The 24,854-nt window shown below is 51.1% G+C and overlaps 2 protein-coding genes across 2 annotated transcripts; both read left to right on the top strand.

The window, feature by feature from the left end:
• Positions 1-917: 917 nt before the first annotated feature.
• On the top strand, positions 918-4,143 carry AQP5 (aquaporin 5). Its single transcript, XM_006870065.1, has 4 exons — positions 918-1,338; positions 2,748-2,912; positions 3,305-3,388; positions 3,958-4,143. The coding sequence occupies exons 1-4, from the start codon at positions 976-978 to the stop codon at positions 4,141-4,143; spliced, it is 798 nt and encodes a 265-aa protein (XP_006870127.1). The 5' UTR covers positions 918-975.
• Positions 4,144-15,467: 11,324 nt separating this feature from the next.
• AQP6 (aquaporin 6, kidney specific) lies at positions 15,468-18,083 on the top strand. Its single transcript, XM_006870139.1, has 5 exons — positions 15,468-15,854; positions 16,676-16,834; positions 16,939-17,019; positions 17,650-17,842; positions 18,031-18,083. Exons 1-5 carry the CDS (start codon positions 15,468-15,470, stop codon positions 18,081-18,083), a joined length of 873 nt encoding a protein of 290 aa, XP_006870201.1.
• The last annotated feature ends 6,771 nt before the right edge of the window (positions 18,084-24,854 follow it).

Raw genomic sequence — 24,854 nt, 5'->3', positions numbered from 1 at the left:
CCTATACAGGGTTCCTATGAGTCGGAACAGACTCTAGGGCACTTACAACATTTACAAAGTGAACAACAACCCCACCCGTCGTCTCTGCGTGGACTTGCCGGGATCCCCAAGAAGGTTGTGTCCCGGGAGGGGCTGGTACAGACGTCGGGAGTTGGCGCCGAGGGACCCTCTCTCCGTGGGTCACCGCCTCCTCCAGGGACCGCCCGGCTACAGGGCGTCGAGGATTTCCCAGTGTTTCCGTTCGAACCCAGGAGGCTGGCCTAACCTGGACCGCCCCTGCCACCACGATTAGGACTGAGTGGCGCTGTCCTCAGTGAAACACATCACTTCACCTGGCTGAAGCCGGGTCGCGATGCCAAACTATCAGAAGGAAAAGGAGCTGGACCAAGGGCCCGAAAAGGAGAAAACAGGAAAACCCAGAACGGAAATAAAGGCCAAGAGGAGGTAGACGGCCAGAGTTCAGTCGGGGGAGCCTAAACTCAGTAAAGCCTCCCAGGGAACCCCGGGGGAAGGGACGAACGCGAGGAGAGCACACGGGAGCCGGCGGAGAGCGCGCGGGAGCCGCCAGGGCGCACCATGCGCCGGGTCCCAGCCGCAGGGCCGCAGTACACTGCCGCCTGGGTCACGTGGCCTGGGAGGGCCCGTGGCCGCTCCGGCGGGGGGGCTTGCGGCGGGCCGGGGGCGCGCTGGGCGGGGGCTTGCGGCGGGTCCGCGGCCGTCGACCCGCCCAGCCAGCGGCTCTGGGCCCCGCGCGTGGGTGCCGCCCCCTGCCCCCCCGCGCCCGTCCCGCGCCCGGCCGCCCGCCCTCTATATAGCGCGCCCCTACAGGGCCAGCGCCTGGCCACCCGGCAAGGAGTGGGCGCGAGAGAGCGCGCCGCGCCCAGGAACCAGCCCCTGACCCCCGCCGCCGTCACCGCCTCCGCCCCGACGGGCGCCCAGCGCCGCGGCCGTCGCTGTCGGCCCCCCGCGCCCACCATGAAGAAGGAGGTGTGCTCTGTGGCCTTCCTCAAGGCCGTGTTCGCTGAGTTCCTGGCCACCCTCATCTTCGTCTTCTTCGGTCTCGGCTCAGCCCTCAAGTGGCCGTCGGCGCTGCCCTCCATCCTGCAGATCTCGCTGGCGTTTGGTCTGGCCATAGGCACGCTGGCCCAAGCCCTGGGGCCCGTGAGTGGAGGCCACATCAACCCCGCCGTCACCCTCGCCCTCTTGGTGGGCAACCAGATCTCACTGCTCCGTGCCACCTTCTACGTGGTAGCCCAGCTGGTGGGCGCTATTGCGGGGGCCGGCATCCTCTACTGGTTGGCACCACTCAATGCCCGGGGCAACCTGGCCGTCAACGCCGTGAGTGCCCACAGGGCTGAGGGTGGGAGCCGGGACTCTGGCAGTGGGCTCTGGGCCAGGCCATGCCCCATCTAGAGAATGGGTGCTACAGAGGGGCAAGTGCACACCCTTACTAGGAAGGTCTAAAGCCAGGAAGATGAAACTGCAGGTCGGTGTGTGCCTCCCTGGCCCATGTCCACCCTCTTCTGCCCACTCCCCTTTTTGCTGTCCCATCCTGGCCTCTCTCCTAGTACTCCTGCCTTTCCTCTTGTCTCACTGCTGATTTCTACCTTTTGGGGCTCCTCAGCGGAGTGGTGTAAGGGAACCATCAGAGACCTTGGCTTTTTTATACCTCATTTTTCTCAACGATTCATGTTTTTGGGTGCTGTGGCATGGGTTCCAACTCATAGAGTCCCCATGTGACAGAGTAGAACTGCCCCCACAGAGTTTTCTAGGCTGTAGGAGCTCTGGTAGTGTAGTGGTTACGAATCGGGCTGCGAACCTTAAGGTCAGCAGTTCAAAACTACCAACCGCTCCGTGGGAGAAAGATGAGGCTTTCTACTCCGGTAAAGATTTACACCCTCGGAAACCCTGTACAGGGTCGCTATGGGTCGGAACCGACTCGACGCCACTTAACAACAATCTTTACAGAAGCAGATTGCCAGACCTTTCCCTCTTGAAGCTGTTGGGTGAGTTCAAACCATCTACCTTTCAGTTAGCAGCAGAGAACTTAACCATTTGCACCAGATGGTCATACTTACCACAGCAGATGTTAAAGGGTTATATTTAGCACCCACAGATGTGAACAACCTAATGTGGTTCCAATGCCCAGGGGTCTCTGTTAAATATTGGTTACCCCTCGTCCAGTCCTACTCTGTCTCCCTACCCCCTGAAGTCCCAGAGTCAGCCCCCATGTTCCATGCAAACTGGTTCATTAACCAAACACAGAGGAGAGTTTTCTCGGCCATTGTGAAGCCATGAGTCAGCCACATCAGAGAGACGGGTTTGAGGTTGGCACCCACAGCGGGTCAGGCATGGGCAGGAGGCCCGGATGAGGGTGCAATAGGTAAACTGGGCAGCTGCCCACAGGGAGGGAGGGTAAACTGTCAGCTGTGGGGGTTGGAGACTGGGCAGAACCATTGACAGGACTGTGTCCAGGAAAAGTTCCCCTTACACTCGTCTCTTTGGCCGCAGGCCTGAGCTTCAAACTTGTGCAAATGGTAAAGTGCGTAGTTTTTTCTGTAAATGGCCACCCTAAGGTGGCGTGTGCAGGGCTTGGTTGTGCTGATGGTGTTGAGTTCAGGACTTCTGAATTCCAGGTGCTTGGACTCTAGGTCTCCTTAGAGGCCAAACTTCTTCCCAAACCCCTAGCCATAGAGCCTGAAAAAGGCAGGTTGGTTGTGGGATCCTAACCCACCCTCCCCTCACAGCTCAACAACAACACAACGCCGGGCAAAGCCATGGTGGTGGAGATGATTCTGACCTTCCAGTTGGCACTCTGCATCTTCTCCTCCACTGACTCCCGCCGCACTGGTCCTGTGGGGTCCCCAGCCCTGTCCATTGGTCTGTCCGTCACACTGGGCCACCTTGTGGGGGTGAGCAGTTTTATCACTCAGGGCAAGTAAAGGGGGCTCTAGGATGTCACCCTGGGCCAGTGAACCCAGCTGACTTTAAGGCCTAGGTTTGAGAACATTGAACCCTGATCCAGGCTTGGTCATTAAAAACAAAAACAACATAAACCTTCTTTGGCGTAGGTGAGAGACAGTGAATGGGATGGGGTGGAAGTGAGGACAGGAATCAAGCCCAAGCTCAGGGCATAGAAGAGTGGAGAGGGTGTTAATGGGGCAGATGGGATCCATGGAGGAATTAGTCACCAACCTAGGAAACAAGAGACTTGAGAATTTGAGACCTGGCTGACCTCGGGAGAGCCCTGGACCCATGTGTGGGATGAGGACCTTACTTGTGTCACCTCCCTGTTTCTATCCAGATCTACTTCACTGGTTGCTCCATGAACCCAGCCCGCTCCTTCGGACCTGCAGTAGTCATGAATCGGTTCAGCCCTGTGCACTGGGTGAGTCTGGGCCCTCCCTCAGCTCCCTGTCATGAGGGACTGGGCTTTCTGGATGCTGTGGGACACAGAGCTTGGGGTGGGACCCAGAGAGAAATTAGCCGGTAACATGTGACTAGAACAAGGGGAGGCAGGGATAGGGTAATATGGCCCAAATCCCTGAGCACAGGGGGTCTTGGAGGAAGCTCTCTGTGTCTGTAGCTCTGGGGGAAAGGGTTTGTTCCTCTGGGGTCCGTCTGTCTGTCCTCTCTGGTGCTTTATCTCTTGAGTCTTCCTGAATAATCTGTCACCTTCTTGGAGAGCTTATCTCCTCCCTCTCCACAATGTTTGTCTGTTTGTCTCATTTTTGAACTCTGTCTGAAGGTTTGTCTGTCTTTCTTTGGGGTGTGGTGGAGGGAACCTGTCCTTCTGAGGATCTGCCCATCTGCTTCTTTTGGATTCCTGTTCCTCTGTGGTGCACATCGCTGTCATTGGGGTAAGGGGTCAGCATATCTGTCTCTGAGGTGGTAGGTCTTTCCCTCTGGTCTCTGAGGCCAGTGCCCAGCCCCTGACCACAGCCTTGTCTCCACCAGGTATTTTGGGTGGGACCCATTGTGGGAGCCATCCTGGCGGCCCTCCTTTACTTCTACCTGCTCTTCCCCAACTCCCTGAGCCTGAGCGAGCGGGTGGCTGTGCTTAAGGGCACGTACCAGCCAGAGGAGGACTGGGAGGAGCAGCGGGAGGAGCGGAAGAAGACCATGGAGCTGACCGCCCACTGACTAGCATCAGGCAGGGCCCAGGCCCTCGGCCCCTGAGCCACATGTGACAACAAAGCTTTCTTGCCCCACAGCGAGTTCTCTTGACTGGGGAAGAGGTGCTGGCTCCCCAGGCTGCACAGTTAGAGCACAGGGAGCAGGGACCCGTGACAGAGCTCCTGGGCTGGGGGTGAGAGGAGGGGGTCTCTCTGGGATAGGGCAGACTGTGCTGCTCTGAGGTCAGACCTCAGAGATTGTCAATGCTGTGGGACACTCCCAGGTTGCCCCAGGGCCAGGCCAGGAAGGAATGGCCTGTAGTCTGTTTTCCCCATGATCCAGGCAAAGGGATCACAGCCCTTGTGACAGCAGAGGCAAGTGGACCCTCCCATAGAGCTTCTGAGGAGGGACACAGACTGGTTCATAAAATGGTTCCTTATTTATTTCTGGTCAAAGATGAGTGGGGCAGGGCTGCTGATGTTGAAGGTAGGGGCTTCCCAATAAATCTGATACAAGTTCTGCTTTCATCTCGCCCTAGAAGTTTCTTGAGACCTCCACCTCCACCCCCACCCCGGATCATTGCGTCTTCTCTTTGTCATTGACCCCTCAACCAATCTCCACAGAGCACAACAGGACCCTTGAACAAGTTCTCTGTGGAAAGACTGGGAAACTGAGGTCAGGGCATCCTAGAAAGTCAGTGGAATGGAGAGAGAAAGAGCGGAGGGGGCAATAGGAGCAGAGAAGGAGGGGTCCTTGTCTGTGTTACCCTCACCTATGTCAAGTCTCTGCCATTTGAAAGCTTGGCACCAGCACCAGGGTGTACCAGGCAGAGTGGAGGAGAAGTGGACCAGCCAGCAGCCCATCAAGATGCCAAGAGTGTGACCAGTCTGGTCTTGTCATTGAGGACGAGGTCATCCTGGGCTCCTCTTTCTGCACCTCAACATCACAGGAGCCTGTGCTCAGATGGAGCAACTCTACACACACATGTCACACCTGACCAACACCTTCTCTGAGTCCCCTCTCTCCTGCCTCTGCCCATCATGTCCCCACTGAATCCCATCTGGGCCCCTGAGCTCTGCCCTTCCTGCTCCTTGATTGTTACCACTGACACTTATGACAAGCTCCTTTAAACTCTCTGAACCTCCATCTCTTCACCTGTAAAATGGGGATTAAAATGTTTCTCACACATACACACTTATAAAAAACTGCTTCCCTCACAGTTGTTTTGTAGATCAGAGAACTGTAGTGCCTGAGACAGGTCAGCTCCCCAAGGGTTAAAGGGTGGGCGTCTTAAGATTCTAGGTCCTGCAAATGAGCAGCTCAAGACTCAGCACAAGAATCATATTTAAGGACTGACTTGAAGTCATACAACTTACATATCAATCTTGCTCTGCAACTTTGGGTAACATAGGTAAACTCTCTGAGCTTTAGATGCCTCATCTGTAAAATAGAATACTTTTACCTCCCTTATGGGCTGTTGTGAGGATAAAATGAGATAATGGATGTAAAGAACACGTTTGCACAAACAGGGTCAGGCACCTCATAGTGAGTGCTCAGTAAACCAGTGTGAAAAGAAACGAGCACATATATGACATGCTATGTCTGGGATTTCAGCCACACCCACCCTGTTCTGGGACTCTATGAACCTGTGTTTTCCTCTATTGCCTCTCCCTCTGGTGGTTTTTGCCTCAGAAAAGGAGGAGTCAGTAAAGCCAGAAGATGGAAAGGGTTGGAGAAAGTATAAACCCTGACTGGTAAGGGTCCATCCCAGGGGCTAGGGGGTCATCACTTCCAGTTCATTGCAACCCCACGTGTGTCAAAGTAGAACTGTGCTCCACAGGGTTTTCAATGACTGATTCCCCTCTCCCCCCGAAGTAAGTTGCCAAGCCTTTCTTCCTATGCAGATCTAGACTTGAACCTCCAGTCTTTCAGTTAGTAGTCAAATGCTTTAACCATTTGCATCACCCAGAAAATAAATCAATCAATCCCACTGCCATCGAGTGGATTTCAACACCTAGTGACCCTATAGGGCAGAGTAGAATTGTCCCATAAGATTTCCAAGGTTGCAAATCTTTATAGAAGCTAACTGCCGCAAATTTCTGCCCGCTGGTTCCATGTTTGTTATTTGTGGTTGAGTTGAATCCAGCTCATAGTGCCAAGTAGAACTGCCCCATAGGGTTTCCTGACTGTCATCTTTATGGGAGCAGATCTCCTATGGAGCAGTTGGTAGACTCAAACCACTGACTTTAGCAGCAAAACACTTAACCATTGTGCCTCCACAGATCCTGTCTTCATATGCTTCCCCATAACTACCTCCATTGAGTTGATTCTGATGGATGGTGACTAAATCTTTACAGGTGAAGGCAGCCTCATCTGTCTGGGAACAGCTGGTGGTTTTGAACTCCCAACCTTGGGGTTAGCGGCCCAATGCCTAGTTAGGGCTCCTCACCCTCACATGCTTGGTGGTGGTGGTTGTGTGCCATGGAGTAGGCCCCGACTCACATCAACCCTGACTAGGGTTCCTGAGGCTATAAATCTTGACGGAGCAGAAAGCCTCATCTGTCTCCGGTGGAACAACTGGTAGTTTCGAACTGCTGATCTTGAAGGTAGCAGCCCAACTCATAACCACTATGATGCTACCAGTTCGTACACCAAATAACAGAGTTCCTTTGAAAGCCACAGGACCTCCCTCCCCCAAGGGAGTTGCACTATCCTTCTCTCCCCCACGCCCCTCCCGTGCTGGTAAGGAGCCGTCCTGCAATTTCCAGTTCCGGCCAGCAGGGGCTAGGGACCTCGTCCTCCCAAATGTAGCTGCTGCGCTCTGTCTTCCACAAGTCCAGGATCTGGGCTCCAGCCACACTGGGTGGTGGAAATGCGCTTGAGGTGTAGGACACACAGAATCTTTCAGGCCTGTATGCTCTGGGACCACCAGAACGTCTGTACCCAGTCCACCCCAACCCCACAATCCCGGAGGAAACTGGTATAGGCACAGCGAGAACTGGAAAACTGGACCCGCAACTTGCGTTCCTTTCTCTGACGGATCGAACAATGATCCCAGGGGCTACAGACCCTCGAGGGTATGTGGGGCACCGAGTCAGGGGGAGTCACAAGCCTTGAACTTCTAGGGGCGATAGCTGCACAGTCAGAGCGCAGGTCCGACTTGGGCTTCGGGCTGACAAGTTGTAAGTGGGTGGGGATTTTTGGCCAGCAGGGGGCGCCGTAATCCTTGTTTGATTTTTCCATTCTCTGCACGCGTCCGTGAGCTCACAAAGACCTGTGTACACGTGAACCCAGCAAACAAACCTTGCACATCTCTGGAGATTCTGAGCCACACACTAACCTTCAGTTGTATCCCAGGGGCTGTGTCTTCTCCGTGTGTGCGTCCCCTTCCCTCAGTTCTCCCCCTTTACCCTTTCATAGGGCAACTCTGATACCAGACTTAGGAACCTGGTTTCGTGTTTTCACACACACTCACTCTGCCGAGGGGTCTGCCATCTACCCTGAAGACTGAACCCAGGAAGACTTGCTTCTCCTACAGGATACTTCTCCACCACCATCACCTTCTCTCCCTTCTTACCCCAGGGACTGTCAGTTTTCATGGTGGAGACGTGGAAGAAGACTAGGGGTAGCAGTGTAGCCAGGACGGATGGCTGACTGACTAGATGGGCAGACAAGAAGAGGGATAGCATGGGGATATCAGATCCCCCAGCTCTTCTCTGAGCCTCAGCTTCCTCACCCATCAACCCAGTCCTCCTGATCTTCCCAAGTGTTGTGGGGGATCAGTGAAATGGTACAAATGAAGCCCCCTATAATCCTTCCCCTTTCTGCCTTATCTTTGTTCTGCCTTCTCTTCTCTCCCAGTACCTTCCTCCTTTCCCTCCCTTTTGTTCACCTAACTTTCCCAGGCCCTAAGAGAAGCTCTGGTAGCGTAGTGATTACTAGTCTGGCCTGCTAAGGTCAGCAGTTCAAAACTACCAGCTGTTCTGTGGGAGAAAGATGAGGTTTTCTGCTCCTGTAAAGATTTGTTGTTGTTGTTAAGTGCCATCGAGTCGGTTCTGACCCATGGCAACCCTGCACAGGGTTTCCAAGCCTCGGAAACCCTGTGCAGGGTCGCCATGAGTTGGAACCAACTCCACAGCACACTACCACCACCACCACCACCACCACCACCAAGAGAACCTTAGTCAGAGTTCACATTGCCTGAGTATACACATACCTCAGCCAGTCTGAAGGGCCCAGAAACATGCCTCTGTGAGGTAAGAGCAACACAGCCACCTGACAGGCCGCTGTAGTCAGCCAGGTGTGGAGCCTTGGCAAAAAGCTCTCTTGGCACTGGAGCCCAGGACTGGCTGAGTCTGGGAAGGTGCTGGCTGGGGCAGACAAAACCAGGGGCTGGAGCTAGACCTGCCCAATGTCCACCTGACCTCAGGGGGGTGAAGGACCTGTCTTAGGCCACACAGGGCCCCAGGAGGCTCAGCTTCAGGCTAGCTGGGGGCAGAGCCTGCTGCTACACTACACTCTCTCAGAACAGGAGCTGCAGGGACTTGTCCTGGAGTGGCCTCAGTAACCAGGACCCCTCCCACCCTAGCCAGTCCCCATAGCTGTTCGCTAGGGGAGGGAAGATCCTAATAAACATTTTCTGACTCATATGTGCTCTCCTACGTACCAGCACATTCATTCTTAACAACAACCAGAGAAGAGGAAATTGTCATTCCATTTTATACGTGAGGAAACTGAGGTCACAGAATTCAAGCCTGCTCTGGGATTTAGTATCATGGCCATGTTCAAAAGATTCTTACAGCCATTGTTTTATCAAGAGTTCTCAACAGACAGCTAATTGCTGCTGCTTGGTACCTGTTGTACAAATGCAGAAACTGAAGTTAGATAAAATTTGGAGATTGGTGCAAAAGTAAACATTTAGGTAGTAGTCCTACCTTGGTCATTGGTTATGAGGCCAGTGTCTGTCCACCTTCTCTACTGAGAGGAAGGAGGGAGAGATGCTCTTGGGGTCTCCTGTGACAGCCCCAGGCAGGGAGCTTATTATACAAGGGAGAATCAGTCCCCACATGGCCAGTCCTTCCTTCATTGAACAGTTATTGAATGATTCCTCTATGCCAGACAAGGGTGTAAGTCTGTACTGGAGCAGTGGAGGCACTGAGCAGGCAGAGGCCAAAACTATTCTTTCACTTTGCTCAAGCCCAACTCCTCTATGAAGACTGCTCTGATTTTGCTGGAGAGGGAAATCAGGGCAGGTTTCAAAGAACTTGGCATGAACAAAGTCTTGAAAAAGAGACAAGGAGGAAAGAGATTCCAAACTCTGTGTGCATAAGGCTCCGAAGCTCATCTTCTTGTTTAGGTGCCATAAAGTTGGTACTGACTCATAGCGACCCTATGCACAACAGAACGAGAAACACTGCCCAATCCTGGGCCAGCCTCACAATTGTTGCCACACTTGAGCCCATTGATGCTGCCACTTTGCCAGTCCATCTCGCTGGGGGTCTTGCTCTTTTTCTCTGACCCTCCTCCTTCTCCAGTGACTGGTCCCTCCTGACAACATGTCCAAAGTATGAGAGATGAAGTTCGGCCATCCTGGCCTCCAAGGAGCACTCTGGCTGCACTTCTTCCAACACAGATCTGTTGGTTCTCTTGGCAGCCCATGGCACTTTCAATAGTCTCTTCCAACACCATAACTCAAAAGCATCAATTCTTCTACCATCTTCCTTATTCACTGTCCAGCTTTTGCATGCATATGAGGTTATTGAAAATACCATGGCTTGGATCAGGCACACCTTAGTCCTCAAGCTGACATCTTTGCTCTTCAGCACTTTATAAAGGTCTTGTGCAGCAGATTTGCCTAATACAATATGTTGTTTGATTTCTTGACTGCTGCTTCCATGAGTGTTGATAGTTGATTCAAAAAGAATGAAGTCCTTGACAACTTCGATCTTTTCTTCATTGATTAGAATGTTGTTTATTGGGGAACTATAAATATTTAGCCTGACAGAAGGAAGGAGGACTTCCATGTTAAACCTAGATATCCCCCACTTGATCTAGAGCCTATGGGGAGCCATTGAAGGGTTTTGAGCAGAGGAGTGATGGGATCAGCTTTGCATTTTAGAAGGACCACCATGGCAGTGGAGAGGGGAGTGCTATGGAAGAGCATGCGTGTAGTCTAAGAGCCCAGGAAGAGTCTGATGCAGTAATCCTGAGAGAGTCTGGTCAGGCCTGAACTGACCAGGGGATGAGGTGTCAGATGTGAGAAAGCATGACTGGAAAGCTGGCCACCTGTTGGGTGTGGGCTGAGGGAGAGGGAAGTGCCTGAATGATGCTCAGATTTTGGCCTGGATGTGTGATAGAGCAACTCCATGGGGGAGGGACAAGGAGGGTTGCTGGAGAGTGAAGGGTCCAGTGGGGGAGGCTGTGTGGGCTCAAGAGAGAGGTCTGGGCTAGAGACAGTCTGTGGAGGCTACAAACATAAACAAGGCTGTGCTAAGAGAGTTTCACAGGGATTGAAGACAGCCGTGGGCCAGGGAGAGGTAATACTAACATTTCATCGTAAGGAGGAGAGGATCCAGAAAGGCTGTGAACAATCCCCTCAGAGGCAGGAGGAGAGCCAGGAGAGGTGGGGGTCTCCTAAAGTCAGGAAAGGAGCAGCCTTCTGGAAGGAGGTGATAGCCATCAGTGCCACAGGCCACAGGGGGTCAAGGGAGGTGAGGGCTGAAGAGGAGGTCACAGGTGGTGTCTGCGAGAGCAGTTCCATTGGTTGATGATAGTGAAGTGCCATCGATATTCCAATTCATAGCAACCCTGTATAGGGACTGCCGACCTTGTGGTTCGCAGTCCTACAGCGCCACATGAGTGGAAGTAAACTCAACTGAACTGGGTGAGGATAGAACCTCTGTCCATATGACTCCAAACCCACCATTTTTCTACTCTGATGGGCATGGGGAACCAGGACAGAGGGAGAAGTGAAAACCATGCCTGAGGCTGGGAATGGCCAAGAGAGGGCTCTGGGAGTTCCAAGGGAGCCAAGAGCATCAGGGAGGGCTGATGTTCAACACAGGAAGAAGGACAGCTGCTTCTTCCAGGCCAGAGGGCAGTAGGTGATAGGTGAGGGTGTCAGCAGATGGTGGGTGGGTAGTTGGTGACTAGGGGAGCAGGGTGGGAAGAAGTCTTGCCCGATGGCATATCTTTCTTTCTACGTGGAATGAGAGGGAAGCTCATCTGCTAAGAGAGATACCAGGACAGGTGAGGTACTTGAAGAGAATGGGGAACATTTGAAGTACTGACTCATAGCGACCCTATGCACAATAGAACAAAACACTGTCCAGTCCTGGGCCAACCTCACAATTGTTGCAGCACTTGAGCCCGTAGATGCTGTCACTTTGTCAATCCATCTTGCTGGGGGTCTTCCTCTTTTTCTCTGACCCTTCACCTTACCAAACATGATATCCTTCTCCAGCGACTGGTCCCTCCTGACAATATACTTCTTCTCTCTGAAGTATGAGAGACAAAGTCTGGCCATCCTGGCCTCCAAGGAGCACTCTGGCTGCACTTGAGAAAAATGGGAGAGAACCAACAGGCGAGGGTATAGGCTTACTGAGACCAGAGACCGTGGCCCTGTCATGGTGGCGATCTACACAGCTAGCAGGTTTCCTCCAGCAGTGCTCCACAGAGCACACCGGACCAGATGAAGGCTGGAAGAACAGAAGGAGATGGGAAAGGGATTTTCCTGAGACTTCAGACTTATAGCCTTGGAAACCCTATATAAGTTCTGAGTCAGAATCGACTTGCTAACAGTGGGTTTGGTTTGAGTTTGGAACCGGGGCAGGTTGGATGGAAAGAGTTTGTGGTCAGAGTTGGGATGTTTCACTTGAAGATTTCAGAGAGCTCAGTGGCAGCCGTATAAAATGAGGCTTCAAAGATTCATGGAAAAACTCCATTATCTTCTCATTCCATTTCTCCACTAAGTTTACGAAGTCCCCCTCGTATGAAAGCAGCCAGCTGAGATGAAGCATATCATAGTCTCCTGACTCCAGACCAAGAAGCTTTCCATTCAATCAACAAATACACATTGAGCACTTTGTTGTTGTTAGTTGCCAGCAAGTCAATTTCTAACTCATGAAGATCCCATATATGACTGTACTTCACAGGATTTTCAAAGCTTTGCCCTTTCAGAAGCAAATTGCCAGGCCTGGGCAGAATCAAACCACCAGCCTTTCAGCTAATAGTCAGGCTCCTGACCGTTTGTGTCCTCAAGGGACTCATAATACTCACTCTTTGGCCAACCCCTGTGGAAGGCACTATAGACCAGGATGAATAAAACTCAGCTCCTGCCTTCTATGGGTCTCACCACTTCATTGGGGAGACACATTGGCACCAAGACAATTCCCTGACCGGGGGTGTGGTGGGGACACAGAGAGGGATCCTCACCCAGCTGAGACAACCAGGGAAGGAGCAGGAGATGCAGAATGAATGGGAGTCACTGAGCAAAGGGATCTCCAAGAAATGGGGAGAAAGTGTTGTCCAAGGAGAGAAGGGCACAGAGTGTTCCAGAATCACTGGCCATTTGTAAGGCTAGAGGGTAAACGTCAAGACAAGGAGTGGGAAGAAGTGAGGAAGAGGTGCAGGGGTCTGTCCCAGAGGGTGTGGAGCTTACAGCAGGAATAGTAAGGCTTTGAAGAGTTTTAGCAAGGGAGCTATGTGATCAGATTTGCATTTTAGAAAGATCACTGGGGCTGTGGTGTGGAGAATTGATTGGAGCGGAGCAGGCAGAGAGCCAGAGAAAGGCTGCAGGGCAGCAGGGCGGGAGGAGAGGGCAAAGCTAGACTTATTTAGGATTCAAAATCAGCAGGACTTGATGATCTTATTGGATGTGGGGAGGAGGGAAAGGAGGGTCAAGGATGCTTCCCGAGTGCCACCCGCTGAACTGGAGAAAACAGGAGTGAGTGGGGGCAGGGAGGGTAAGGAGGAGCTCATTATAAAACAGGTGTGTTTCAGGAGACTGAGGACGCCTAGGGACACCTACTGGCAGGAAGAGATGCCTAAAAGTAAGGTCAGGGTGCCCAGATGTAGTTAGGAGGTGTAGCCTATTGTTGTAACAGCTGGACAGATTCTTCTTTGTGCTTGTTGTTAGATGCCATAGAGTTGCTTCTGACTCCTAGCGACCCTATAAACAACAGAATGAAACACTGCCTAGCCCTGCGCCATCCTCATAATTGTGTTTGAGTCCATTGTTGCTGTCACTGTGCCAATTCATCTCGTTGGGGGTCTTTTTTAGTTGACGCTCTATTTTGTCAAGCATGATGTCTTTCTCCAAGGGACTGGTCCCTCCTGATAATATGTATAATGTACGAGAGATGAAGTCTAGACTTTGTCACTTCTAAGGAGCATTCTGGCTGTACCCCTTCCAAGGCAGACTTGTTTGTTTTTCTGGCAGTCCATGGTACTTTCAATATTTTTTGCCAACACCATAATTCAAATGCATCTATTCTGCTCCTTGGAAACCCTATACTGGGGCTATGGGTCGGAATTGACTTCATGGCACTTAACAACAACAATATTCATCTACAGTCTTCCTAATTCATTGTCCAACTTTCATGTACATTTGAAGCAACTGAAAATGCCATGGCTTGGGTCAGACACACCTTAGTCCAAAGTGACATGTTAGCTCTTTAACACTTTAAAGAAGTCTTGTATGACAGACTTGTGTAATGCAATATGTCCTTTGATTTCTTGACTGCTGCTTCCATGAGTGTTGTGGATCCAAGTAAAATGTCATTGACAACTTCAATCTTTTTTCCGTTTATCATGATATTATTTATTGGTCCATTTGTAAGGATTTTTGTTTTCTTTACAGTGAGGTGAAACCTATACTGAAGGTTGTAGTCTTTGATCTTCACTTTCAGCAAGCAAGGTTGTTCATGAATTTCCCTACAATCCTATGCCATATTCTTCTCTACTTTCTCAGGTGATTTGCTCAGCATACAGACTGAATAAGTATGGTGACAGGATACAAGCCTGACACACAGCTTTTCCTGATTTTAAACCACTCAGTAACTCCTTGTTCTGTTTTAAGAACTGCTTCTTGGTCTGTGTATAAGTTCCTCATGAGCACAATTGTTTTTGAATACCCGTTCTTTGAGATGTTATCCGTAGTTTGTTATGATCCACACAGTCGAATGCGTTTGCATAGTCAATAAAGCACAAGTTAACATCTTTCTGGTATTCTCTGCTTCCATCCAAGATCTAGCTGATGTCAGCAATGATATCTCTCATTTCATGTCCTCGTCTGAATCCTGCTTGAATTTCTGGCAGCTCCTTTCTTAGAGAGTGTCTTTCTTTGTTGTTGTTTAGTGCCATTGAGTCTGTTCTAACTCATCGTGACCCTGTGTAGGTTTCTGAGGAGAAGCTGGTGGGGTTTGAGGTTAGTTAGCAGTCCAGTGGCACACCAGGACTCCAAAGATACTTAGGTAGTATCTGTTAGGAAAATACAAATGATGTGCTACTAAGGGCAAGAGGATAGACCCTAGGGCGTGGAGTGGTATTGGGGCCAGAATGGCCACAAGATGGTTAAGCTGCCCTGTGAGAAACTAGGGATATTTTTCTGGCTTCTGAGTACAAAGAGGAGAGCAAAGAACTGCAGTGTGTGTGTGTGGGGGGGGGGGGGGGGGGGGGGGGGGGCAGGAAGAGAGGAGGAAGCCCAGGGAAGGCAGAGAGAAGCATGGGTAAGTGATAAATCCTGGGTGGTGGTGGAGGCTTAGGGCCATTTTAAAAATAGAGGTGCCCAACACCACATATGTGATGTGATGTGGTTTGAGTATCTATGGAATAAATCCCTCTTATGCACCCCACAGACCCTCCTTGTTAATTAAACTTCTGTCCACAATTGCTGTGAACAGGGTTTGAGGTGGGAATGAAGGTGAGAGCTTCGCTTCATATCTGGGTTTATGGGGCACAGAATAGCAGCAGTCCATTCAGAGAGCAGGGAGCCTGGGGCACTTGGACTCCAGGGTCTGTCAGTGTGAGTCTGAGCTTCCTGGAGTCCCATGCACTGATGCTCCTTCACCTGCAGCCCTGGGGTGAGGATTCTACCTGCAGTAGGCCTGTCCAGCCTGGAGGTTCCAGCTCAGTGCCCAGGGGCCACCCCCTCCCCACCTGTCAGGTGAGCTCAGAATGGAGCAGGCATGCGAGCCCCACCCCTCCCACCACCCCAGAGCTTCCTCCTCCCAGAAACACATATCTACCTGCCAGGTCCCCATCAGTCTGACCAGCGCATTCCTTGGGACAGCAGTGACAGATCTGCAGGTGGGGACCAGAAGAGCCAGCGAGGAGTGGAGGGCTGAGTGAGGATGGCCTGGGAGCAGAGGGCTAGCATGCTGGTGTGCCGGCTCTGGACCACCATCAGCAAGGCGCTGTTGGCTGAGTTCCTGGCCACAGGGCTCTATGTGTTCTTCGGTGTGGGCTCGGGGCTGCACTGGCCCTCGGCATTCCCCTCTGTGCTGCAGATTGCTATCACCTTCAACCTGGCCACGGCCATGGCTGTCCAGATCACATGGAAGGTCAGCGGAGCCCATGTCAACCCCGCCGTGACCCTAGCATTCCTCGTGGGCTCCCACATCTCCCTGCCCCGGGCCATGGCCTATGTGGCTGCCCAGCTGGCAGGGGCCATTGCAGGAGCTGCTCTGCTTTATGGGGTCACGCCAGGAGACATCCGAGGCACCCTTGGGACCAATATGGTAGGTGCAGGGAGGGGTCCATGGCAGGTGGTAGGCCAGGAAGAGGGAGTCCAAACAGGTGGCAAGGTTGAGGGGCCAGGGCCCCAGGAGGGGGCAAGAGGAAAGGATTCACCCACATGCTCTGTATCTGCTCTGGGTTGGGCCCTGAGACCCAGAGGAATCTGACATTAACTTTGTTGCTGGTGTTGTTAAGTGCCATCGAGTTGGTTCTAACCCATAACGACCCTCTATAGGGTTTCTGAGGAGCAGTTTGTGGGTTTGAAGTGCGGACCTTGTGGTTCTCAGTCTAGTGCTGATCCTAAAGCACCATACCAGTAGTCCAGGTCAAATAGGAATAGGGCTGTGGTGTCAGAGAAGGGAGAAGCCACACCAGGAGCAGGGTAGAGGAGCAGCAGGCATTTGAGGGTAGGAGGCTGCTGGTGGTGGAAGGGGTCTGTCTGGTGAGTACTCCAAGTTCCATCCCATAACCCCCTCCCTCCTTTGTTATCTGGAGCACCCTGAGGCCTCACTCTGTGAGTCCCTAAATCACCCATCATACCACTCTCTTCCCCAAGCCCCCTCTTTCCCCACCCACCCTCAAAACATGCCTCCCCACTTCCTTGAGCCTCCCTTCCCAGAACCTCTCCACCTACCAGCTGCTGGGGTAGAAGTGGTACCACCCCATGGGCTTCTGCAGGGAGCAGGTAGGTGCCCAGGACTGCCATGAACCCTACCCTCACAGCTCAAGCTAGGGGGTGGTGAAGTGTCACCCCTTCTAGCCTAGGGGATCACTGTGCCATGGACAGAGTCTACAGAGGCTCCAGTGTGACCCCTCTGCGTAGATCCGGAACAACATCTCAACTGGCCAGGCTGTGATCGTGGAGCTGGTTCTGACTCTGCAGCTGGTGCTGTGTGTCTTTGCTTCCACGGACAGTCGTCAGGCCTCGGGCTCCCCTGCAGTCATAATTGGGATCTCAGTGGCATTGGGCCACCTTGTCGGGGTAAGGGGTAAAGGGGACACAGAGGAGGAGCAGGGCAGAGGGGCTGTCCCCTGGCAGGCCTGTCTTAGGCCTCCTCACACCTGGAACCTGCGCTTACTCCTCAGATCTACTTCACCGGCTGCTCCATGAACCCTGCCCGCTCATTTGGGCCTGCTGTCATCATTGGGAAGTTCACCTTCCACTGGGTGAGCCCTTCTGCCAGCTGCTGTGGGGAAGGGAGAGGGCTCCAGCCTGGGAAACGGGCTGTGGGTTTTACTGCTAGTGGGTCCACAAAGACTGGGGAGACAATACCACTCCCTACAGACCATTTTGACCCCTGGGGGAGGTTTCCCGAAACTGAGAAGTCCAAGGTGTGTATCTGGGCTGTACTTCCTATCTCTCCAGCTTTCATAGCCCCTGGCGACCCAGTGGACTGACATGAAATGGGCCGGGGGCAGAAACTGCATCCTTGGCCCGGGCTTCATGTCCCTAGTTGCTTCCTTATTCACTTCTTCCAACTGGACCAATTTCCAAGTTTGGAAAAAGACAAACAGAAATAGAGACAGGCACCAGCAAAGACAGAACAGCAATTGTCAGGACCCCTGGCTGAGCCTGTGGAGGTGAGAGGAAAGAGGCAGGAGCTGGTGAGGAACCTGGCCCCTTCCCCAGCCAGCACTTCATAACCTTGAAGGCAAGGTTCCCCTACTTACAAGGATTCAGGAGGCAGGCTCTCAAATTCACCAACTTGTAGTCAGTTCGAGGATTCCTGGGCAGGGGTCTCAAAGCCCTCCCTCTGTCCTGATAGCTCACCAACCTGCTTCTCTCCACCTCCTCAGATTTTCTGGGTGGGACCCCTGACTGGGGCTTTCCTGGCTTCACTGCTCTACAACTTCATCCTCTTCCCTGACACCAAGACCCTGGCCCAGCGACTGGCTATCCTCACAGGCAGCACAAAGGTGGACGATGTGGTAGCGGCGGAGCCTCAGAAGAAAGAGTCCCAGTCTGGTCCTGGGGACTCCGAAATGGAAAGTGTGTCAGATGGCATAGGCCTTGGCCCTGGCCCTTGGGCTTTGGAGAGGTGCCCTGGAGGTGGACAACAGTCCTTGACTTGAGATTTTCCTATGGGCTTTGCAAGACAGGATGGAGAGGCGTGGCCTCTTGTCCTAACAAGAGTGTGGTGGGGGTGCAAACCCCTGTCCTTGGCACTCTATTTCTAGGTATAAAGACTCTGCCCAGTTCCCTCCTCCAGGCCTTGCCCATCTCTCAGTAGGCCAGAGCAGCGCTCCCCTTCTCTCTTCCATCTGGACCACAGTGGGAGTCCAGGGATAGAGGAAGTTGGAGCCCAGCCGCTCTGCTTTGACTGACGACTAGAGGGACCTTGGGGAATCCCAGCTTCTAGCCTCACCTCTGGGGAGAAAGAACCAGGTCCTGAGACAATCTTCTAAGCTCCTCAGGGAAGGTTTTCTGCCTGTAGGTGTGGCTTGGGGAACTACAGATATTCCTTCAGACTGAGGGCTTCCTGAGGACAAGGACTGCCTTCCCAATATATTTTCACTCCTCACGGCTCCTAAATGCCGTTGGGAAGAGCTGACCAGTAAGGAGCTTTCTGTGGAATGGAAGAGGGACAGATATGAGCAAGGGAAGGTTGGGTCCAGGAAGGCCTTTTCCAGGATGGGCTCTTCCCAGATGTCTGCCCCGATTTCCACTCCACAGGCCTGGTTGCATAATGGGTTACGCATTGGGCTGTTAAGAGGAGACTTTCTGCTCCCATATGACTTTGAGTTATATGGATTTTGGGGTTTTTTTCCTGAGAAAGGAAGTCCCCATTCCATCCCTGGGCCAGAAGGATCCTTGCTCAGTCCCAGATTCTCAGCTCTACTGAGATTTCCAGAAAGCTGTCAAATTAAGTCGTGAGGAGGGTAGGAGCCCTGGAGGTGACCCAGGAAACCAAGAGGTGGATCCAGTGTGCTCCTGAAAGACTCATGTAGTCTCTCAGTTGGTTTGTCGTTATTTAAATCTACTCTGCTCTTGACTCAGGGTCTTGTCTGAATCTCCCCAGTCTGTAAAATGGGCACCCCCTCCCCCAGGAACTGCTATGGAAACAAGAGATTGGAATGTTATTGGAAGTTAAAATGCTAGAAACCCCCCTCCTCCCAATAAATGATGATTACTGTTGCTGCTACTATAATGATTAGGTTTGAATATAATTACTGTTGGGTATGGAAGGGAGGAGGAAAGAAAGGAGAGGGGAGAATGAGGACTTGAGTTGGTTTTTTTCTGTCAATTCATTGGCTTCTCTTACCAGGGGCCCTGCCTCCTTTCGTGGGTCTACTGACCTAGGAGCTTTGTGGGTGTAGGGTGTGGGAGCTGGGGAGGGGCCCTGGAATAAAGAGTCAAGCCAATAAAAGTCAGTTCTTTTCATCTCTATGGCGCCTATCACCATGGTACCCTGAAATGCAGCAGCCAAATCCGTAAAATAGATAGGTCCCTTCCCAGGATGTCTCCCATGGGGCTGGGGGTAGGGGGTGAGCTACCAAAGTCTTCCAAGTGCCAGCCTGTGAACAGTGCAGTGGCTGAGCCCCAGGGGTTCGGCCAGAAGCCATGCTCAGCTTTCTGCATCATTGTCAGTACAGAAAACTGTTGCCACCTCTCCAAGCTGGGCCCCACTCATCTATCTTCACTATCTTTCAAAGCCAGGGTTTTCTGTGCCCTTTTCCAAGTAGGTACAGTTTGTGTGTGTGTGTGTGTGTGTATGTGCACATACACAGAAGATGTGATTGACTTACTAAAGGTCACCCGGCTTAGTACCACAGCCCCCTAAGTTTTCCCCAGCTCCCAGCTTAGAATTTTCCAAAGGAGAGCTCCAGAGGGGGCTCCTAACCTCTGCAGCCAGAGGAAGGAAGTCAGTAGAAACTAGAGCCTTGAAGAGGACAGGGGGTGGAGCTCCTGCAGGAAGCTCAAACTCCTTGACAGATGATCCATGTGCATCCCCTGAGCTGAGCACACACTGGGTGCTCAATAAAAGTTTGATGAATGAATGACTGCGTCTGAGCAGCTGGGAGGGTGAAGAAGGGAAGGCAGTCATTGATCAAAAGGAGGAAATTCAGGAGATACTGACTTTGAATGACAGAGGCTTAAAGCCTATGGTGGGGGCAACTGGAGAGGAGGCTGGAGCCACCACCCACAATTCCAGAGCAGACCACATGGACAAAGAGACAGGCAAAGAGCAACAGCCTGAAGAGAAAGCTGAAGGCCCTATTTTCAGTAATAGTTCTTACAGTTGTTTGCCCTCAGTGAAGACTAGTGCAAGAAGAGACAAGCTTCTTAAGAAATGAGGAATTAGGTTTGAATCTGAAGCACATTGAAGGTTAGACACAGAAATAAGTAACCCAAGGTTAGCTTCTCCTTGCTGGAGCCCTTAATAGGACAATCTGCCATCTGTTTGCATGAGGGAAGGACTGTCCTTTAAGGAGCCAAAGCTCAGCTCTTCCAGCCTGGGGGAAGTAAGTTTCATCCAAACCCTCACAGTCCCTGGGCCTGGGTGAGGGGAGGACAGAGACCCAACTGGGCCAACCCTGGGTGCATGCTCCCATCCTCCTGTTTGTCAGGGGAAGTTTTTAATTAATGGTGTGTAATCTGATCTGGCCCTTCTCCCCGCTGAGCACTGCCTTCAATCAGTGGAGCCATCTGCAATTGCAATTCATAATTCTCCAGAAGGGAGGGGGCCTCAGGACGGGTGCCTTGGTGATTAATACAATTAGCTTTTTATGTTGATGATTGTCTTAGCGGGCGCAGATGAGGCAGCGCTCAGGGCCCAGGCTATGGTTTCTTAGTTGGCTGGCATGGAGTTTCAGACCCCCCACTGCACTTTTTTAACCTGCTACCCCCAGATACAAGGAAGACAGGCCTAACATAGAACCATTAATGTGCAAGGGGAAAAACCCACCCCAGAAAGAGGCTAAGGCTATGGGACACAGCTGGTGTCCTAGGACTGAGGGAAGTGGAAGATTAAGACAATGATGTACTTACACTTTCTTGAGAAAATCACTTTGACCTAAAGAAGCCTGTGTGCCCCCACGTAAAAGCAGAGTATACAAGGATAGGATAAGGATGGAAAGAGTTTAAATTCTCAAGCACTTAATAACGCTGTGAACTTGAGTAAGTTCTTAGTAAGTCTGAGCCTCACTTTCCTCATCTGGAAAACGGGGATATTAATACACCCTCCACAAGGATGCTGGAAGAACTACGTGAGGCATATGTGTTGCCATCAGTAGTAGCTATTTTTGCCATCATCATGGTAGATTGCCATCCCCTCTGCCAATGAGTGCAGCTGCCTCCCCTGCAGACTCTAATGAGGCTCTGAATATTACTAAAGACGTGATCAAGCCCTTCCTAGGGCCTGAGCTAAGGGGTCTGGGGGAAGAGAAATCCTACAGGAAGAGTCAACACAAGAAAGAAACACGGGCCTTTTCGAACCAAGGAAGTGCGACACATAACACAGTTGGGTGGGGAAGAGATTTGGGGATTGAGGGTAAGGAGGCAGGATTTGGAATTTGAATTTGGAATTTATTATGAAAGCTAAATAAACAAAAAGGAAGCAGTTATCAGAGTTGAAGGTTTAAGAGGGATCACAGATCAGAATTACTGATTTATAATGAAGGCAGGTGGTCAGGAACAAACTAATGGGGGTTTGATGGGGCATTCCAGTGAATCACCCCTTTCTGGTCCTACAGTGTTGTTCTCTATGACCTGTTCAGGAGACAGGCCTAAGAGAAAAGAGCTCTTTATCAGCTTAATGGCAGGCCCCAACAAAGCCAGAAAGGAAGACAGGGCAGAAAGGAGAAAGAGAAGTTCAGGGTTAGCCAAGATGAAGCATCCATCCGGCCAAGCTGTGGTAGCATTTCAGCACAGCTAAGATGCATAATCACTTCCCAGGGAGAGACACCTACACTGAGCGCAGTCTCATATTTAGCAAAAGACGGGAAGGAGGTAAGGTTAGTAAAGAGGGGCTGGGGGGGGGGGGTTGCTGCACTACGGCATTAATTAATAGGCTGTAGTTAATGGGTAGAAAAGGGAGGAAATGAAAAACAGAGCTCTGATTAAGTTAGATAAACAGCTAGTGCCAGAGAGGACAGAGACTGAGTCAGGGACCAATCATTTGCACCTCCCCCCTGGGCAGATGGAACATGGCCCGGCGGGGGGGGAGGGGGACGCCAGCCTGGGGTCAGAGCTGAGGCCAGGACAGCAAGCAGGAACAACAGACTGGATGATGCCTCTGCCCAGAATATTCGGAGTCAGAAGTGCATTCACCCTTTGAGATCCAGCTCAAATGCCATCACCCTTGAGGCTCTCTCAGCCTGTAGCTCCCTCCCTCCTCTGCGCTCCCATGGTACCCAGCACCCATCTCTATCCTGGCACTAAGCACATTACTTCAGTTATTTGAGCACTTCTCTCTACCAGAACAGGAAGACCTTCTTAAACAAAATTACAGTGTTCGCCTACTTCTCATTTCAGGGCAACAGGTTCTTTAACTTTACTGTCTTGTCTTGGGAGGTGAGTCTTCCTTTGTCCCTTTTCAAGGAACAAGGCCCTACTCTCATCCCCTCCACTCTGCCCATAGCTGGTATTCTGAATTTGGTGAATGAGCAGGACAAGGATTAGAGTTTTCCAACCATCTGCCCACACAGAATAGCTAACACCTCATTTTTTTGTTGTGTGTGTTTCAGTACGATTCTGTAATTTCAGAACTCAACCAGGATCTACTAATATTTCAGTAATGTATCACTGATTCAATGTTGTTTTTCCTTCCCTGCTTCAGGGGTCACAAGCAATAGCTCTTGGGCCATGCCTGGGGCAAATTTTGAGCCTGTTCCATATACTGCTTGTGCCAGAGTGCTGGGGGGAATTTTAGTTTCTTTGCTTTGCTTTTCTGCAACTTCCCTCTGGCCTGGAGTAAAGTTCCCTAGCCTCAACATTTAGTCCAACCTACAGCCTCTCTTACATGAACAGCAAACATTCTCAATATTGATTATAATAAAATGGACAACTATTTCATGAGGAAAAAAAAACTGCATTATATTTGAAAGATGCTATTTAAAAAAATACCCCAATTATCAGATATATTAAAAAATATCAAGTGAAATCTGTGAAAGCTGGAACTCAATGGGACTGCCTTGTTTTTCTGGGTCTCACAGGTTTTCTGCCTTTGATAGGTATAGCTTTTCTATCACTATTGGTGGTGGTGGTGTGCCATGGAGTCAGTTCTGACTCAGTGGCCCTGAAAAGGGTTTCCGAGGCTATAAATCTTTATGGCAGCAGAAAGCCTCATCTTTCTCCCGCGGAATGGCTGGTAGTTTCGAACTGCTGACGTTGAGGTTAGCAGCCGGACTCATAACCACTACACTACCAGAGCTCCTTAGCTCTATCACTATTAGAAAACATTTGAGTTTTCCCTCTCTGGCAGGTTTCAGCTTTGCACAAGCTCTGACTTTTGCAGGTTTTAATATATACACATATATATGTATTTTTAAATTTTTTATTGTGAATTGAGTATAGTTTACATGGGAGAACATCAGTTTTACACTCATCCTATAGTATTTCATTTCATTACAATGATTACAATCCCCTCCATGCATCATCATTCAACAGTATTTGCTTCTATTCCCTCTGGGTTTTTTTGGATGTACACCAAAACACTCAGGAATACACAATCATTCAAATGCCCAAAGGGCACATCCTGCAAACCCGCCCCTCCCCCCTCCCCCCCACACACGTGGCCAGCACACAGCCCCTCTTCCTCCATGAGTCTAGCATCCCCAGCTGCTCCGTCTCTCCTTGTCATTGTCTCTGCCTCCATCTCTGGCGTCTTCGCTGCTTCTCTGCTCCCGCTCTTCTCCCTTAATGGTCCCAGAGTCCTCTGCGTACTATATTTTTAAAATGCATCTAATAATCAAATTATCATTTCCCCTTCAAATCTCGACTCTTTTCATTGACTTTAATATTGGAGGGTCTCAAGTCTTCTCCTTGGAGTCTTGGTGTGACGCTGTAGGATAAGCTGGACTGCTAACCACAAGGTTGGCGGTTCAAGCCCACAAATCGCTCATAACCGCTATCCAGGGTCACCATGAGTGGGAACCATCTCTACAGCACTTTACAAGTATTGTCATTCTAAAGAAAGTAGATACCCTTGCCCTCAAGTGCTCCTGGCTCCCACACATCTGTTGCTTCAACTTGTCAGTACCCAGGCCACCTGCACAGTGAACCTCTCTCCTCTTTCCCCAGTAAAGGGCTGTCCCAGAAGAGAGTGGCTGTCCCATTTTTTTTTTTCATGAAGTCTAAACAAAACACAACCTTGCCAAGCTGGGGACACAATTTTGAGGAGATAATGGCCTAGCACACCAACACCATTTATCCAGCCACTTCCCACCCCACAGGGCTATTGTCCCCAGAGACTCCAGGCAGTGTCATGAGAAGATGCAAAGATTAGTCATTTCCTCTTAATCTGGAGAAGACAGCTCCCTTAAGCTGCAAAGCAAAGCAGCTGGAAAGGGCTTAGCCCTTTAATGCCAGCAGCTGTATCTCCACAGCACGAGCTGCTCTGCTAAGGGGCTGGACTCTGTCCAGAAGCATCAGGCATTTAGCCCCAGTCAATGTATATTAACCTGGTAGGAGAGAGCAGACAGCTCCCTAGGAAGAGGGGAGATGGCTCACTTAACGCACCTCCACGCACCCCCAGGCTTTGCTTTCCAATGAGGAAGAAAATTCCCAGCCCCTTCTTGTGTGTCTCTCTACTAAAATTTGAACAAACGGTATCATCTCAGAGGCAGTAAAAGCTTTCTCTGTGGCAGGAATGACTCTATCTGAAAAGCTCACCTAAGAAAGATCCACATACTAGTTTTGCAAAAACACTTTATTTGAAGCCACTAACCACCAGAATCAGAGTCCTGGTGTGGAACTGTAGGATCAGCACTAAACTGCTAAGTCACAAGGTCAGCGTTCAAACCCACCAGCCACTCCTTGGAAACACTATAGAGGGTTGCTA

The sequence above is a fragment of the Chrysochloris asiatica genome, unplaced genomic scaffold, assembly GCF_000296735.1.
Source record: "Chrysochloris asiatica unplaced genomic scaffold, ChrAsi1.0 scaffold00138, whole genome shotgun sequence".
NCBI classification, from domain to species: domain Eukaryota; kingdom Metazoa; phylum Chordata; class Mammalia; order Afrosoricida; family Chrysochloridae; genus Chrysochloris; species Chrysochloris asiatica.
This window is presented reverse-complemented; position numbering and strand designations above follow the sequence as displayed.

What these genes read in the sequence shown, in the direction of transcription:
- AQP5 (XM_006870065.1), top strand. Translation starts at nt 976, where the DNA reads ATGAAGAAGGAGGTGTGCTCTGTGGCCTTCCTCAAGGCCGTGTTCGCT. An exon ending in GCAACCTGGCCGTCAACGCC is followed by an intron (nt 1,339 to 2,747) that starts GTGAGTGCCCAC and finishes CTCCCCTCACAG; the next exon opens with CTCAACAACAACACAACGCC. An exon ending in CACTGGGCCACCTTGTGGGG is followed by an intron (nt 2,913 to 3,304) that starts GTGAGCAGTTTT and finishes GTTTCTATCCAG; the next exon opens with ATCTACTTCACTGGTTGCTC.
- AQP6 (XM_006870139.1), top strand. Translation starts at nt 15,468, where the DNA reads ATGGCCTGGGAGCAGAGGGCTAGCATGCTGGTGTGCCGGCTCTGGACC. An exon ending in GGAAGTTCACCTTCCACTGG is followed by an intron (nt 17,020 to 17,649) that starts GTGAGCCCTTCT and finishes CCACCTCCTCAG; the next exon opens with ATTTTCTGGGTGGGACCCCT. An exon ending in TGGGGACTCCGAAATGGAAA is followed by an intron (nt 17,843 to 18,030) that starts GTGTGTCAGATG and finishes CTCTATTTCTAG; the next exon opens with GTATAAAGACTCTGCCCAGT.